Raw genomic sequence first — 17,244 nt, 5'->3', positions numbered from 1 at the left:
GAACTCCGCGTGGACACGCAGAGACAGTAATCATTGTATTTTTGACCACGTGGAGCCACACGCCTCGCCTCCAGGGTGTATTTCAGCATTATCGATGCCATGCCCGGTTTCCTAGCTGTTGAAAGCGGTTATCATCCCATTTATCAACGTTCGGCGGAAGAAGACCCACAGGGTGTGCGTTGTTTTGGCGAAGCCCACCGCGTGAATGTGTAGTGTGGTGAGGTACGAGAACCCAAACTCCAGGCATTAGGCGTCAGACGAATTATTTTGTGGGACTACTGAGCGGGGCATCCGATCGGCCAAGTGCGAGAATGGCGCAGTAGCCGGGCGCCGGGCAATAGAGCTCAGGAATCAGGCTCCACGGACAGATCTGCAAGTATAAAAGCAAGGCCGCAATGTGGAAAACGAGTGTCTCACCCGTCATCCTTTGAAGTGTACGCAAGCCCCCCCTTTCCTGGCGCCCCCTCCCCTTGTTCTCTTACCATTACTCCCGCGATTCTTGCGCACACCCCACTCAAACCTGCTCACGCGTCGAGTAGATGCAGTGTCGACATGGTCTGATACGACATCCGGTCTGTAGATTGAAGGCCTGTGGCGTGGAGCGTCCTGACAGCAGGACATGTTGATGTGCGCATTTCATTGCTCTACGAGGTATATCAGCTTCACCGTGGTCCGTCCAGCTAGACGCGAGTGTGCCACACTCCGGCATTACAGGCCCCCTGCCAGCCTGTGCGTTCTGAACGTATTCTGCGCAAGAAATAGCACGGCGCTATTTCTCGCGGGAATTCGCCCAGCACTGCACATGGCTTCGCTTGCCATCCGAATCAAAGCTACACCACAGACGACCTCGCACGAGACACACGGCATTCTGTGCGAGGCTTTTGCGCGGCTAGAGGATTCTGAGATGCTTACCTAGTGACAATTCTCTCGTTATTTTCGTCCCAGGATTAGGGCATGCATGTGAATCAGTTGGTACACGCTGCAGTTGTTTCATCTGTAAACTTCGAAGGGGCTACATCCGTGCAATAGATAGATAGACTTACCTTTATCTTTTCTTATTAACAATGCCTTCCCCTTTCCCCCTTCACGATCGGATACCTAGGATGTTTTTGCCGTAGTGACACTCTACCACACGCCTCCATGTCGAGCGCGTCGTTCTCTGTGATGAAACAATTTCACCTGGATTTGAAAAATGTCCTCTGAGATGCCGGGAAGCGGCACAAACCATAACAAACGGGTGCAACGGAAGCAGAGTCGCGTCGGGCACCTGACCGTGCAACCTAGTTCCACGTGGTGTGTGTTTCTCACAAGACTCGATAAGATTAGATGTACACCCTCCCTTTCGCCATCATGTCCGGAATGACCACCCTCTTCTCTCTAGACGAAGAAGTGCGGCTGTACACCACCAACGCCGAGCGCGAGAAATATGGTCTGCTAGCGACGCTGTTTGGCATAGTCATCTCGCTAGACTACCTTGAGCGTGCGTATGTGCGCGATTCCGTGACCGCGGCCGAGTGCGTACCCAACCTAGCGTAATCGTCGTGTGCCGTTCTGTAGGCTGAGCAATCTGGTTGAAGAGGTACTCTCCTGCGTGTACGCGGCTGCTATCTCAGTACAAGACTATGCTGAAGCTCGTAGGCGATACGGTACCTTCCATTGAGGAGTTTATGACCAAGTATCGGGTAGGTGCTTTGCTCTACATCTCACAGACCGCTCCTTCGAACTGACTCCTCTGTGACTGTCGTATGTAGATGGATCACCCTGCAGCGTTGCACAGACTTAAAGTCGGTGTTCCGGCGACTGTTGAGCATTCGAGCGAGGCTGGGCCTGAGACAGGCAAATGGGTCGCTGAAACGACGCAGGTACGCCTCACTGCTAACCATTTTCCGCGTATATCAACATTGATATTTGACATTGACAGAGCTTCATCACGTTCATGGACGCGCTGAAGCTGCGCATGCGTGCGAAAGATCAGTTGCATCCTATTCTGCAGGAGCTAGTCACTGGGTACGCGCGGTTTAAAGGGAGTAAGGATTGGGAAGGAAGGAGCAAGATGGTCAGCTGGTATGATATCTGACGCTATACGTCCACTCTCATAGTCCTGATGCTTACACGTATTCAGGCTTATCACGCTAAATGGTATGAAGGCATCGGAGGAAATCACGGAAGAGCAGTCGAGACAGGTGCGTACCTTCTAGTGGCAGTTCCACGCATGGGCTGAGATGTTGTTGCCGCTTAGTTGCTGTTCGACATCGAGCATGCATATGCCGAATTCTTCCGCAGTCTGAGCAGTAAAGAAGACGTGCCATGACGATGGATCTTTCTGCTTACACGGACAGTACTGCGGCGGGAAAGAGTCCAGCGACTTATAGTATTGTACATTGAATTCTGTGTGTGTACTGGAATACCCAAGAATGACTGTCGTTCCCTATGGACGCTATTGATGCCAGAACATCATCATGTAATTTATGGAATTCGAATCTGCTCGCGCCGCGCCAGGTGTGCCCTAAGAGTACTGTTTGTGATGCGTTGCAATCTCGTCTGCTGCGATCAAAGTCTGGTAGCATGGAACAAAAGCAAGGCAAGCGCAGATGGCAACAGAGAAAAGGCGGAGAAGGCGCATGGAGTATCAAGGAGTCCGACACGGTTCTTCTGAGGAACGAAGGTTGAAAGAGAGTCTGCCCACGCTGCGTAACACTGCGCCGGCTATATGCGGACTCGAGCTCTCTCAGCCTTGTTTACATATATAACACCCGTTTCCCGGACTGCAGTGACCTTTTCATTTTCACCGACAGAACATCGACGTCGACGTCCATGTCGTCTTCTCACAATCCATTCCGAACGCCAAAGGCCTCGCCAAACACAACAGGTGTTCCCTCGACGTCGACGTTGCCCAACGGCGTTATCCACGACGAGGCCAGCCCGAGGCCACACATCGTGGTACGCACACCGTCACCGAGTTCTCCGCCAGAAGACCTGCCGCATGGCCCAGAACATTTACCTCCCAGGAGCTCGTCAGACTCAGAGAGGCGGGTGTCACCACCCGCAGAGGATCTGATCTCTGAGGACCTACCGCCAGCGTACACCCCAGCACCAGATGTGGCAGAGGGCGAAACGACGATTGAGCTGGGCCCACGGCGACCCTTCCAAGAGCCCCCACGACCTCCTCAGCATCCATACTACCGCTCTCCAATACCGAACGCCCCACAGCTGACAGGGTCGGGCTGGGCGAGTTATCCTGGTCTCATTCGGGCACAACCCACCGGTATGCCCTATCTCAGGCAGAACCCACCGCTCCCCCCACGCCACTCCTCGAGATCAGGGAGAGACGGCCGCCCCAGCTCGGCCCCCAATGACGAGAATCTCTCGGATTTTGCACGCGATTTCTATGCGGCTGGGCCAGCGGACACGAGGGCGCTCGCTGCAGAACCTGAGATTCCGCCGCGACCGAGCTCGTCGTCGGGTAGGTATGCCCCTCCGTCGGGGAACCCCCCACAAGACGACGGGCGGCCTACAGGGTTCCCCACCCCGGGTCACCCACTCTTGAGGAAGGGGAACGTCCTCGTGTATCCTGCAGGTTACGAATGTAGCAAATGTGCGTATCTGTGCGATATGTCTTCTGTCCCTGCGTAGCTCACACCATGTACCTGCTTTCCTCTTCTCTCATCCGCATCTGTGATGCCAGGCCGTAACACGGGCTACAAGAACAATGACCCCTTACTGCCCTGTTCGAAGTGCTGGGATCGGTATTCGCGGCGTTTCGCAGGTCCGTTGGTCTACACGTCCTGGGGCCGCGACATGACGTCTAGCACGGGCGGCGCGCGGACGACCCTCCAGCGCCCACTCCCAAAGTTCACGCCCCCGCAGCTCTCTGTAGACACGCGCTCGGGGCACCGTGCAACGCAATCATTGGGAGCGTCGTCCTCGCGCGTCCTGCCTGTCGCTGGTGGAGGTGTTCCGATGTCACCGTACCTCGATCCACTCCAGCGCATGTCACCTTCGGGTTCGAATGTGCGCCTTGTCTCCAACCCGCCCCGCGGTGCGGCCGTCGTGCAGCCCGGAGACCCGCGTATCGGTGGCCGGTTGTGTTGGCGGTGTGGTGGGTCGGGTACGACGACGTTCTTGATCTTCGACGAGATGCCGTGCAGCGTGTGCAATGGAATAGGCCGAACTTTCGGGTAATTATATCGTGGCTCTTTGGACTCGCTCGATTGCATTACAAGGAGGTTGCACTATCATCGAGGTGTGTTGTGATTGTCTCAGTGTATTCAATCCTGCTGTAGAATCTAGCGTCGTATCGTGCATACTGTAGCATCACCATCCAGCTTTTGGTTGATATTTAATGCGGTCTTATTTACGTTCGGTACAGCGGTCATGTAGCGATTCCGGTACAATCAATCTGGTCATTATACTCCGAAAACGAGGGCATCATGCTGTGAAAAAACTCTTAAGGGGCGTGCGTAAGATATCTGGGGAGGGGGCAATTACGTATGTATACCTAGATCCCACGCGCGCAAGACCGCGCAGAACACCAAGTGGCGGAGACAACAGAGAAGATGAGGGACCAGCATGGACCCTCGACGCCGGGAAACAATGAGGTATACCTCTTCAGGGCAGTACCTCGCCCGCATAGAGCCAAACTTATTACAGCAACACATCAATAAACCGGACTGACGAGTGATAGCCGCGAACAGCAGCGGCTACCGTGTTTAGTAACGATTTGGACGATTCACCAACCAACTCAGTGATCGGTGAGAGATAGCGCGTCGTAGATAGGGCAAAGATCTGACCATGCAGCTACACCAGAGGAATTAACGTCAGTGCACCTTCGAGTGTTATCTGAGTGAACACTGACGAGGCGGGGTCTCCGTTGTCAGCGTGGGCGCCTCGGCCATGACGACAGCAAAACCGTTCGCCAGGTGCCTATCGATGTGGCAGTGGAGCAGCCATGGGCCCGAGTTGTTGGTCTGCAAGGAATGCTTAACGCAACTCGAGAATCAGAGGTGCACAACGTACATTGAATCGGACGGTGACATTGTCGCCAGCAACGCCGATGTTGACCGTGTCCCGCTGCACCGGGTTATCGTAATTATAAACGTCACTAGAGGCGCTGCGGACGACAGAAAATGTGTGCTGCAGTATGTTCGTCACTTTTGCAGACACTGATATGAATACATTTATTGGCTCACCCCGTGCAAGTGCAGCGGATGCCCACCTCCCACGACACCCCCGGGAATGGACAATTGGATCGTTGAATTCGAGGGCAATGTGTACACGCTGCCAGCCGGAAGGAGATCCTGAGCACTATAAACACCGCTCAGGATCTGCAGGAGGACGGGCACCGGGGGCGGAACGAAGGTCACGCTGTTCATAAAAAATTTGGTGCCGTTCTGTGCGGCATGAGACGATCACTGGGGCTCGTATGAAGTACCAAAAACGTGGACTTACGTTAGTCGTAATTAGATTGAGAGCGAGGTCTATGCCGGTATCCGTGGGTTCACCTGGCTACAAATGTATAAGTAAGTAGCTTTTCACATGCATGAACGTGGTCGTAGATACTGACAGCTTGTGCACCGATGAGCGGGTGGAGGTTGGTCTCTGCCAGCGGAGAGATGCTGACAGATTGGTTTGTTTGAGGTCCTACAGTTGGTGCACCGTCGTAGCGGAGTATAGCATAACCAGCGGGCCCCCTGTTTGGTAGAGCGCGAACCCAGTAATTGTTAATGGGCTGATTAGCTACGAGCTAAGACAAGGGTGCCATAAGACACCGTTCGATTACCCAGAAGTGGCGTGGAAGTTATTACAATGAAGGAGTATCGTTGCGCCGCATAAATCTGCAAAGAATCAACAACGAGTGGGTCCGTGTTCACGCCATCCGTCTCAATGATGGTCATATTGTGACCATCGATGGAGAAAATAAAATTCGGGTCGCAGGAGATGGAGACAAGACGAATACGGTACCTACGCAGATATCACCTTCAATGTATGGGCGAGCCAGTGTCTGAAATATACATACCGCAAACCTTGCTGGACAGTGATGACAGCTAAGGGAGTGTCCGAACCATTGTAGGAGGGACCTAATCCGTTGATCAGGGTGGCATCAGGTGTTCTAGGTAGAAGATCACAATCAATCACGCGTTAATATGTGTTCCATGGTCAATAATACGCACGGTACAAGTGGCTCCAAGGCCGCTGCGACATGATACCAATCGGCAAGGGTTATAATGGTACTATCTAAATAAAATTATGAGACTCATTGAACCACCGTGACAGTTGGAAGGGTCTCACCGTTGTCGACATCGTACATGTCAGCAAAGGGATCGTCGGGGTCGTACACAACGAAAGCACCTCGCAGCCCATCGCAGTACTGAGTTGCAAGATGACTGTGATACCAGAAAGTGCCTAAAAGTGAACGTGTCAGCGTCCATTGGAAGACAGCTGAGGCGGACGAGCTCACCAGCCTGGTCAGGTATAGTGAAGTCATACAAAAACGAGTCGCCAGAAGCGATGGGACACTGGCTCACAAATGCCACTCCGTCCGCCCAGTTAGTTCCGGTCTGATAAATTCCATGCCAATGCTACACAGCATGCAAACTCAATAAGGACTTCAACCCGAGAATAGACGAAATATACAATGGAGGTGGTCTTCAGCATGGTTTCATTCGTCAACAAGTTGTTCACATTGATCTGAAAATTATCCCCCTACAAAAATGATGAGCAACATTTGTTCTGCAGATTGACATGAAAATTTTCACCTTATTACCGGCGATCACAGGACCCGGGAAGGTACCTCCAGCAAGAACGGCAGGGCGAAGATACCCATCGGGGGCGATATCGGCATTGATGATGGTCAAGTCCGTCGTAGGTCCAATCGCAGCGAAAGCAATTGCCACAAACATGAGCACGAAGGCAGAGACAGACACTCGATTCGCCATTGAGGAAGCTTGGTTTGTCGAGAAGGGGAATTGGCGACCTGCAGACCGAATCCGGGAAATTTATATGCCTGCGTATACGCCCACAGGAAATGCTCGTTATGCACTCGGCGGAGGTAACATCTCAACACGAGAACAATTCTTTTAATCAAGAACTATATTCGCGCATTATCAGCATGAGATGTTCCATGCTAAGAAATACTAAACGTTCAGGGGTAACGTACCACACGGCTGGCTGGGAGCGCCATCGAGCACCACGTATATTGACCGGCGATCATCTGCGATACCACAGGTGCGGAGATGAGGTTTGAATTAAGCAATTCATCTCTTGTTGTCTCAGCACTCCAATAGCTACCCGTATAAGCTGCATATAAGCGGAGACGCAACACGATAATTGTTTATAGGATATCGCACCTGTCGTTAGTTGTTGCATTTGCGTCATACTTCGGTGCCCATACCGAATAGGTGGCTGGGTACCTTGTTAGGTATCTCCAGAAGCCCCAGCTTGATTGAGGGCGTGGAATGTCAGACGCCCAAGGCAGGGTCCTTTTCGTCTACTCTCCGACAATGGAGAGGGCGCTTCTGAAGTCATACTTTGCGTAACAAATTGAATTTGTTCCATTGAACAATATCATCCATGAGAGTCGTTGTTCTTCAGTAACGGTCGGTCCAGACGGAACTCGTATGTAAAACGCGACCCTGACTCTTCAAAAAATCTAGTAATTGACGTTAATATATGCAGTAATACAAAGCGGCACTGCATGAGAGATAGGACCAACATGAATGGTGAACCTGATGCTCTGGAAGACCAACGAAAATGCCTACAATAGAATAAGCCAGTTACCGTGCCGAGCAAGCTTGCCAGGAGTCTGGAAGTGCATTGTGCAGATGCCGCATTACAACTACTTGCAATCCTCGGCGCAAGAGCAGTCACACAATCGAACTATATAGAGCGACTTGGACAGAAGGAACAATTTGAAGTTTTAGAAGATCAAGCGCCCGTTCTTACGCATTCGCGGAGTTTCAAATACGGTGATTGGACGCCGTCGATGTGTGCCGCCTTCTGCTTTCGCTGTAATCGCCCGCTCCAAACTCTCTGGGTGGAGTATTTTGCTCATAAATATTGCTTTTTATGTAAAGCAGTCAGCTCATGTCAATTAGGAAGGCGGCTCACATCGAGTCCAAGCACTGTAGGTGTAGTCATCCCCGTCAGATGGGTCACCTTCCCGTATAGGTAGGTCACTTTCCAGTATTGATGGAGCGGGTGACTAAGTGGAGTCTGGGTGGCTCGGCAGCGACGCCAAACGAGAAGGTGGGACGACGTTTACAGGAAGGTGAGCGACCGTCATGTGTACACCGCCAGTACAGTAGTACTTCAAAGCTTCACACACGGTGCTGCCTCACCGTGGCTGCCAGCAGCGCTGTGCCATACTACTAGAGTAAGTTTGCTGTACATCCACGTCTTTCCTACGCGGCTTGTAAGGCTACGCTTACTTCGGGGTTTTCATTGTATGCTTTTTCTGCCATTGAAGAATAACACCCGGATATCTCTTATCCGCGGCGATTGGATCCAATTTGAACTTGGGTTCGAGGAATCTCTGCGTTTGAATCGTGATGCATGACCTCCTAGAAGGAGACTGTGATAGGACGTATGTCCACTCATGCAGGCACATCAGTTGTGTGGTTCCAGGTACAAAACCATGCGATATTATGCCGCTAAGTGAAGTGAGACTCTGCACGCGTGTCAGCCCTTGGAACTCATTCGAAATAATCAGGATCCGCCGTCTTTCCGATATTGCGATCACTCTTATCGCTGCCGACTCGCGCAAAACTCCTCCATCGCATAGACTTGTCGTCCATATTTTGCACGTCGTGTCAGCGAGATCAGTAAGCCAGGTTCCCGTAAGCGTGGGCGGGTAAAAATGACAGAAACACCTCTTGATACTAATCCTTGGCTTGCTAACACCGTGCAATATTCTGTAGTCAGTATAACAGGATTGAACCGTAGCACTCTATGCGGGAGGTCGGCATTCTCACGCGCTGTGGCTGTTGTTCCTTGATACTCGAGGCTCTACCTGGTATGCAGCACTCCTTTCGCGTTTATATCAAATGGGTACGTTCAGATCCCCGTTCAATCCATACGCCACGAATCTCCGACGTGCCCTTCTGTCTCAATCTATCGTATACCGGTTGGACTCAGAAAGCCACTCCGGGCCATGGGCGATGCATACCTTCCAGTATAGATGAATGACCTATCGTCGAATGTCCTGCACGCCGTACCGTCATCTGGGCTTCAAGACTGCTGGATAATCAGACTAGCCTGCTCATACCGTCTACGCCGTGCCAGTACCGACATCCTTTGCATAATCGCCGAAGCATCTAAACGTGAATGCCAGTCACTTCCCGCGAGTTGCGAATGGTCTCGCTGCATCTCTACCAAACTATTATTCTGATTTTGGTGGAACACATTCGCGGTGAACAATGCGATGCCACTGTTGATTGGTGTCGAGGGGCTCCTACATCTGGCCACGGAAGTCCCACGAAGGTATACAGCAATGACAAAACAGAAGATTTGTTTACTGGGTCAAGTTACCACCTGCTAGGTTCTGCAAGTGCAGTCCGTCGTGGCATTCTCGAATCCAGGGTCCCTTGTTCGCGCACATGTACACCTGTCCAGGATGCCTCTTGTCATCTTCTCCGTGATCTTGAAAACGTCATGAAGAACTTTGTCTGGCATCGGTCCCCGAGTCGAATTCGGTCTGACATTGTTCTTGTCCCCAAAACCGACTTGTTCCGTGTCTACTCCGCATGCAATCCGTTGCTTTATCGATGCACCTTTTTGTTCCCGCTTTTCACTGTTGTATCCATACGCCATAAGACAATGTCGTGGATCCGGCGTCTGGTTGCTGGGGATTGGCAACTTTGGTGAATTGTGCGGACAGCGTGGGCACTGTTCTTCTTCCCATGAACGAAGTCGACGGTCGTCGCCTCCTTGGGCGGACCAAGTGCGGAAGTGAGGTCCCCTTAGTCACTATAGTAACTATTCTCATCACTCACACTGCCGACGACTCGGACAAGGCACATCGTTCGCGATGAGCAGCCTCCATCAGATCTCGCCTGGGTACTGATCCTTAGACTATCCTCGCATTTATTCTTCCACCTTCCCGCAAGGTCCCCGGGCTGGGTTGTACATAGCGAAATTGACAGTCTGCCGTGCCTTCTTGAATTTCGATAATGCTATCTATAGCACCGCCTCTCCTCCCGCTCCTCACTCCCTACCGCCTCGTACATGTAAGTAGCATTGCAAATATTGGTACGCTATAGAGACCGGTCAAGAGTCTAATACTAGTACTGCTAGCTAGTCATTAGCTCCATCGATAAATTTGATGCCTCACGCAATCGTGGCCAACGTACCAAGAGAATGCCTCGTGACATGTTGACACTGGAGCCTTGGGATGCGTGCGGGTGCCAACTTCACGCGTTCCTGACTACAATCTTGCAAAGAAAAAGACAGTTACAATGGTATATGAATGTCATATGTATGTACAAAATGCAAGAAAACCCAACAATGATTGTTATGGACTTGTGAACAACAAGTGCAAAGCAGAATATCTGGAGCGAGGAACAACAGCATGTCGCGGGGATGTTACAATATTTCGCAAAAATGTCCAAATCACGAACGGGACTGGACGCACCGAACCCCATAAAAATGAATTGTCAAAAAGTCCCTCATACACCGAGAAATGGATAAAACAACAGAAGTACATCGGCACCGAAGATGACCGAACCAACGTCACTACACAAAACATGAAGAGTTAACGAGTGTGGAAATTTGCGCTTTAATTTGGTACGCGGAGGACGTCGCCCTGGAAGATGAAGTCTCCTCGCTCGTGCAGGGCCATCGCACCTTTGATTACTTCCGCGGTATCGTAGTCTTCATGCTTGTCCGGAGGCATGGCAGCGTTCAAGTAGGTGACTAAAGCCGCGATGGTTAACTCGTCATTCTGATCGAACGTCGACTTGAACAAGTGTTTGACGGACCCGAAGATGAAGTCAAACCTAGGCTTACGTTAGCGCTCAACTCACATTGTTCGAAGAAAGCCTCCTACCGTCCAGAGGGCGAATCGAGGTCCGTGTATCGAGGCCGCAGTACGTCCGGGTCCATATCGTAATCTCCATCCGCGTCGTCGTCATACCCGGAGATATCGAACATCGACACGCCAACCCCCCCCTGCTTCTCCTCATCTTCCTGGCGCAGTTGAGTGAGAGCCTCGGCCTTCGCCTTCTTCCTGGCCTCGCGCCTCTCTGCACGCCTTCTGCCTTTCTCCTCCTCTGTGCCTGATTCAACGCCTTCTTCAGACTCGGGCCCATCGCTGTCGTCCGCACCCACCGACGGGGTTGCAGTCACACTCAGTGTACGCTGAGCCCTGAACGCAGCCAATTCCACGTCTTTCTGAGCCCTCTTCTGACTACCAAGATAGTACACATCAGTGAAAGATCAGTAGCGCGAGCAGCTGAGGCGGACTCACTGCCTGTTGAGACACTTTCCACGATGCTGCAACCAGGGATAGGCACAATAAGAACTATCCTGTCTCAGTTGGACCCACTTCTGGCAGAGTGTACAAAAGACGCGGTTGGGCTCGACATCGCCTACCAAGGGATCAGAACGTAGTGCCGCAGCGCGCTGCTCTGCGTTTCGACGCCTGCTCTCATGTGCCGGGCCGAAATTCAATGGGTTAAGGTCCTTGAAAGCAGAAGGAGAAGGCTGGGGAACTGTAGCGACACCATTGGACATAGGTTGTACTGCGATCGGATTCACGGTAGGAGAGGGAGGGCCTGCCGGAACGGGTGGCGGCAATGACGATGAAGAAGCGAGAGCCAGAAGATGCTTCGGAGGAGGGGGAACACTGTCGATCGTCGGAATGCTGTGGCAGAATCGCGTCAAGCAGAGATGAAAACGGTCATGGGAGCACTTACTTCGCGGCGGAGGGCGGTGCAGCTGAAGTACTCGTAATCTCTTGCTGGCAAACCGCGCGGTGCTCCATCCACTTCTTGACAGCCAGTAAGTTATCATGCGCGCCCAGCCGAATCCATGTCTCGCAATTTCTGCACAGGACGCGCTCTGCATCGAACTTGCGCACGAGAGGATCGGTCACAAATACGTTGCTCCGATCGTCCGTTGGGGAAGCATTCTTAGCGCTGGCACAGACGAAAGGGTTCACTGCTATGTCCGTCGGTAAAACTCGCGTAAAATACGTACAATTTCTTCGCCAAACAGCTCTTGCGGTGAGCGTCCCATGGAATCGAGCAATAGGTGGAATTGGGCCGCAAGCGAATCCACTTATCACAGGACGCGCACAGAACGCGATATGCCTCAAATTGTGCGACATAAGGGTCAGAGCGAAGATAATCAATACGCTCCTCCTCCGATCGCTTGGCACGTCGTCTTTTGGCTGGCGGTTGAGACGCGTCGACCTGGGTTTCCGGACTGGGCGCAGTCGCGTCCTGAACTTGCTGAGAAATATTTGGACTATTATGACCATGAAACCCACTGAGTGAGGTCGTAAGATGAAATCATCCAAAAAGACGTACCACTGGAGACGATGTTCATCCCAATGCTTAACCGTGAAACCACCTGTTATCTCATCCCTGAACGAAATGCCTTCACCGCACGCCTCACATATGACGCGTCCAGTCTCGTATTCGCCCTTGGGAAGCTGAGAATCGACAGTACCAACCGAGACGCTCTGATTGTCGGTCATACCAAACGTTCCTGGAGATAGCTCTCCCTCCGCGGGTGGCGCCTTGCGCTTCTGGGGCAATCTATTGACAAAGTAAGATACAAAGAAGGCGATAGTTGCAACACATACATCGCGGCCGACGACATGAGAGCAGAGAGGGTCTGCGCTGGTTGCTGGTTTCTAAGAATCGCATCGTCAGATAAAGATAATGGTCACAATAGAACCCGCCGCTCACTCTATCTCCATTTCATTCGCTGCTCGCTCACGACTCGAGCACGCGATGGGAAATGTGTGTGGCGGGGCAGGTTGGGGGCAGGATTAGACGACGACGGGAAAGGGGGGATTGACGTGGAAGTGAGGAGGGGGTTCACATATAAAATAGGTTCAATAAAGAAGCGAAAACATTGGGATCTATTTGATTATGGAGTTCTTGGAAATTCGGAAAACACACCCAAAACATTTCCCAGGCTTCACAACGAGAAACCCCGAATTGAGTGCTCCGTCGTCCGGATATAGAATACCTCCTGATACTAACTTCTGACCGTGCGTGTTCTTGGCAGTCATTTATTCCATCAGTTTCTCCCGAAAATTACGTTGCGCCTCCCCATCGCCGCTAATCGTGCAGCCACTGATGAGGCTTGCTGTTCGCTGTTCGTACTTGCTGAAAGGCATTTTTGTGTATCGTGGGCGCAATACCTCCTTGACTGCATGGATGATCTCAGGAAAGATAGACGCCCGCATATGTCGTGGTCGGCTGATCATGATATGGGGTAGCTTGCCTGTTTAGAAATTGTGATGCCCCCGGTCGTCCTGCCATAGCCTGCCATCATGTATGTGCACCGCTTCCCGTCTCCAGCTCTCGTATCACACAGGAGATTCTGTGGCACAAATGTTCCTGTTTGAGTACTCTTCTCTGAACCATGCGCTTGAACATATGTATGTCTTGTTCTGACGGACGTGTGACTGCGCGCAGAATGACTCTTGATTTCAACTCAATTGATCCATGACAACGCTGGAAATGCTCAAAGTTTGCGTCTCAAACCCAAGGCTCCAGCTGGGGCGCTTTCGGGGAATATCGCATTTTTAGGGCTCTATACTAGTAACCTCACCCACAGTGCAGGGCTTGCCGCGACATCGATATGGCAGCGAATATCCAAAAGATGGAAGTAAACGCTGCCCCGTGGACATGGAGAAGGCGCGTCTCAGACGAAGTCAGAGATCGAGGCGCATTCATACAGGAAGCTCCCGTCAACGGCTCCGCTTACGGAAAGTTCACTGCAAAAATGGGATTCTTCCTTGGACTCGAACAGCCGCGACCTGCTATGCTTTCATGCTTTGGGGATCTAGCATACAACAGATCAGAAACGTCGAACATGAATTGCACCCACGTATTGACGGCTCTGCGGTGCACGGGCAACACTCATAACAAGTCTTGCAGCCCTTCTACTTATACGATAGGGTCTACAATCCAGCTGAAAATATGTCGAAAATTAACGAGGGCCATAGTCCTCTGAAACCTGGAGTTTCATATCGATGGTCAATCATACCCTCCCGTAACCTCCGTTCTCCAAGAATGCCTTCATCCGCATTACAATCGTCTCCAAACCAGCAAGCCACTTCGTTAGCTCAGCATCGAACTTCTCATGCGAGCCACCTTGAGTCAGGCGGATGTAGAAGTCGCGTCTATGGGGGACTGCTCTGATCGCAACCTGTCGAATAGAAGGCGATTGGGTCGATAAAGATACGGAACAACATACGATTGAGATCAGATATAGTTTATCGGCGGTTGAAGGGCAACGGATACGTACAGAAACAGCAGACCGAACGATAAATGAGTGGTGATGTCTTAGATTCGTGTCATATGATCGTTTGAAACAGATGTGTAGCTCCGAGGAATCGTCGTTCTGCATGTTTTGCAGAGCCTGACAAGCGAAGAGGAGCCCACTATCATCGTATGTTCGCAATTATGCGCAAGTCGGGCGTATAGACGAGAGCGACATCGACTAAGCGGGTTGTAAGATACGTAGGACTGGGAAGTCACTCACCGGATGAGCCGAACTAGGCAAGCAGTACCATGGCATTCGTGACGTTCCGCTTCATAAAGTACTAGTTTCTCCAAAGTCGTGGACCTATCGGAAGTGGCCTCATACCGACTTCGCACACCCTGAAACAAAAGTGAGTAAATCAAAGGTGAAACAAGGAAGTCAACATGCGCCGATATTGCTCTTAAGATCAGCTTGTACGAAAGCAAATACCCCAGAACCGAGAAGACCTGCCGAGGACGCCGAATGTTAGTGAACAGCAACCTATAGCGGCTTCGACGGCGGCTCTGTCTCAACTTACCGAACATGTTGACGAAGTCAGTCGACGACACGAGAAACGAAGCGGTATCAACTCCCTCATCAGTAATTGGAACATCTGCAAAAGACTATAATCCTTTCAACACTACCATAGCATACGCATATAAGACACTCTTCACCTTAGCCGTCTCAAAATATGGTGCCATGATCACCGTGACGAAGCGCGAGCGAGGCCACAGTGAGGTTGCCTGTACTGGTCGAGCGTTGTGAAAGACTCGTGGTCAAGGCATGCCAAACTCGTCTCCACGAGGCTCGGAGTGGCAGATTCAGTTTTGCGGCAGTATACAAGCTTCATGCGCAGAACCACGTATAAGTTCAATACTCCTGGCGCCGGGTGCGAAGAGATAGGACCCCGGAATGAGGAACCCCGATTACTCCAATCCGACAATTTTGGTCGGTTGAAAACAGGCCATCGACTCCATTCTCGCCGAAACGCACGCTCAGAAAGCGTGGGAACCAGAAAAATGTCCGGACAAACTGGCAAACCTTAGGATCAGAGTTCCTCTCCCATATTCCGGGGTCCTGAAGAGATTTCAGCGGCCCGGCAGCGGCAGAGGGCTGGTTTCTCACCAGACTCCCACCCACGTGTCGTTGAGAGAACAAAGAACATGCCAACGCCAGTGATCAAAAGTCAAACATGTCGAGGTCGCAATAGACGACAGCCTTGTGAGCACATATAATGTGCTGGTCGTGAGTGCCATTGTTCCGGCATTCCATCCCTCTGGTCGAAGGATCTGTTACTGTGGCCCAAATGGCTCGGGTGTATGCTGATGTGAATGCTCTCCTTGGACCGGCGTGGTTCGATTATGGTGAGCAACGGTTCAAATTCGTCTTTGTGAGGTGTCTTCTGACAGGTAGCATGCAGAAAGAATTACGATTGATTGGAATGTGCCTGACCGTTACGAATTAGTCCGACGCATTGGAGGTGGCAAATATTCCGATGTATGGATATGGGCATGTACCCCGCTGTAGATTGTCCCTCATCGCGATCTTGCCTCACAGGTTTTCGAAGGTCTTGATTCTTCGAACGAGGACAAGTGTGTGGTCAAGGTCCTGAAGCCTGTAGCGAAGAAGAAGATAAAGCGCGAGATCAAGATACTGAGAAATCTCAGCGGTGGCCCGAACATTGTCGGTCTGCTCGATGTCGTACACGATCCCCCATCGCGATCGAAGAGCTTAGTTATGGAGTATGTAGAGAACGTAGAATGGAAGGAGTTGTATAGCGTGTTGACGGAGATGGAGATTAAGCACTATTTGTTCCAACTATTGAAAGTAAGAGCTGCTTCATCGTTCTTGGTATCCTCTCACACTTTCCACCTCGGTAGGCTTTGGACTTTGTCCACTCTCGCGGCATAATGCACCGCGACGTGAAGCCCGGGAATATCATGTATGACCGTGAATGCCAGAAAGTGAGAATCGTTACCGCGGTGATTGTCGGGCAGTCCTAACGCGTATTCTCCAGCTCAGACTCATAGACTGGGGTCTGGCCGAGTTCTATCATCCTGGCACAGAGTATCACCCTAGAGTTGGTTCAAGATACTACAAGGCTCCCGAATTACTAGTGAATAACAGGCTGTATGACTACAGTCTGGACATGTGGAGCGTAGGTTGTATACTTGCTGCCATGGTACGTAAATTGTTCAATGTTCTGGCAACATTTCTCTTACAACGCCTTACGGCTCAGATCTTCCGAAGAGAACATTTCTTCCGTGGAAGGGATAACGAGGATCAATTGCTGAAGATCCTGAAGGTGCTCGGAAGCGCCAACTTCGAGCAGTACCTCAACACATACGCACTCTATATGCAGGCGGAGAACGACGATCTCCTGTCCAGGTTTGTGCTCTCATCATGCTCCGAAGCCTAAGGCACTGATTGCAGTAAAGTTATTCCAAGCAGCCGTGGACTCGCTTTGTAACGGCAGATAATCGCGCGTTAGTTTCACATGACTCTCTGGACCTTCTGGACAGGTTGCTCCGGTACGATCATCAAGAAAGATTAACTGCCGCCGAGGCCCAATCGCATGCATACTTCAGTATGGACTGTTGCTATTTATTTCCTGCAAACTTCACCCTGAATCCCTTATCACAGACATCGTCAGGCTTCAGATACCCTCAAATCCTGCGGAATGCCCAAGCGACTCTGGTTTCTATTCGAATTGATTTTTTTGACAACGGGGTAGTTGTCACGTGCAACCATAGAACAAATTGCTAG

General features: G+C 51.3%; 6 protein-coding genes across 6 annotated transcripts; 3 read left to right on the top strand and 3 right to left on the bottom strand.

The window, feature by feature from the left end:
- Positions 1-1,350: 1,350 nt before the first annotated feature.
- On the top strand, positions 1,351-2,311 carry SCP_0905870 (Vacuolar protein sorting-associated protein; the record flags this gene model as incomplete). The annotated part of the gene is made up of 6 exons (XM_027761819.1): positions 1,351-1,514; positions 1,580-1,682; positions 1,752-1,862; positions 1,922-2,064; positions 2,123-2,183; positions 2,240-2,311. The coding sequence occupies 6 exons, from the start codon at positions 1,351-1,353 to the stop codon at positions 2,309-2,311; spliced, it is 654 nt and encodes a 217-aa protein (XP_027617620.1).
- Positions 2,312-2,814: 503 nt separating this feature from the next.
- SCP_0905860 (hypothetical protein) lies at positions 2,815-4,182 on the top strand (the record flags this gene model as incomplete). Its single annotated transcript, XM_027761818.1, has 2 exons — positions 2,815-3,595; positions 3,686-4,182. The coding sequence occupies 2 exons, from the start codon at positions 2,815-2,817 to the stop codon at positions 4,180-4,182; spliced, it is 1,278 nt and encodes a 425-aa protein (XP_027617619.1).
- A 559-nt stretch (positions 4,183-4,741) lies between these two features.
- SCP_0905850 (Laccase-5) lies at positions 4,742-6,935 on the bottom strand (the record flags this gene model as incomplete). The annotated part of the gene is made up of 13 exons (XM_027761817.1): positions 4,742-4,797; positions 4,856-4,967; positions 5,017-5,133; positions 5,190-5,390; positions 5,449-5,505; positions 5,564-5,743; positions 5,805-5,961; positions 6,017-6,109; positions 6,171-6,234; positions 6,289-6,402; positions 6,458-6,578; positions 6,634-6,702; positions 6,756-6,935. The coding sequence occupies 13 exons, from the start codon at positions 6,933-6,935 to the stop codon at positions 4,742-4,744; spliced, it is 1,521 nt and encodes a 506-aa protein (XP_027617618.1).
- A 3,836-nt stretch (positions 6,936-10,771) lies between these two features.
- Positions 10,772-12,919, bottom strand: SCP_0905840 (hypothetical protein; the record flags this gene model as incomplete). The annotated part of the gene is made up of 8 exons (XM_027761816.1): positions 10,772-10,991; positions 11,042-11,401; positions 11,462-11,857; positions 11,910-12,131; positions 12,193-12,462; positions 12,525-12,755; positions 12,803-12,853; positions 12,909-12,919. 8 exons carry the CDS (start codon positions 12,917-12,919, stop codon positions 10,772-10,774), a joined length of 1,761 nt encoding a protein of 586 aa, XP_027617617.1.
- Positions 12,920-14,214: 1,295 nt separating this feature from the next.
- On the bottom strand, positions 14,215-15,179 carry SCP_0905830 (hypothetical protein; the record flags this gene model as incomplete). The annotated part of the gene is made up of 6 exons (XM_027761815.1): positions 14,215-14,382; positions 14,482-14,617; positions 14,719-14,837; positions 14,887-14,945; positions 15,017-15,101; positions 15,153-15,179. The coding sequence occupies 6 exons, from the start codon at positions 15,177-15,179 to the stop codon at positions 14,215-14,217; spliced, it is 594 nt and encodes a 197-aa protein (XP_027617616.1).
- A 605-nt stretch (positions 15,180-15,784) lies between these two features.
- Positions 15,785-17,192, top strand: SCP_0905820 (Casein kinase II subunit alpha; the record flags this gene model as incomplete). The annotated part of the gene is made up of 8 exons (XM_027761814.1): positions 15,785-15,842; positions 15,899-15,975; positions 16,036-16,305; positions 16,359-16,442; positions 16,496-16,660; positions 16,718-16,866; positions 16,917-17,065; positions 17,122-17,192. 8 exons carry the CDS (start codon positions 15,785-15,787, stop codon positions 17,190-17,192), a joined length of 1,023 nt encoding a protein of 340 aa, XP_027617615.1.
- Positions 17,193-17,244: the final 52 nt, after the last annotated feature.

The sequence above is a fragment of the Sparassis crispa genome (assembly GCF_003851025.1).
Source record: "Sparassis crispa DNA, contig_000008F, whole genome shotgun sequence".
Lineage (NCBI taxonomy): Eukaryota > Fungi > Basidiomycota > Agaricomycetes > Polyporales > Sparassidaceae > Sparassis > Sparassis crispa.
Note: the sequence above shows the minus strand (reverse complement) of the source record. Positions and strands in the feature narration are given on the sequence as shown.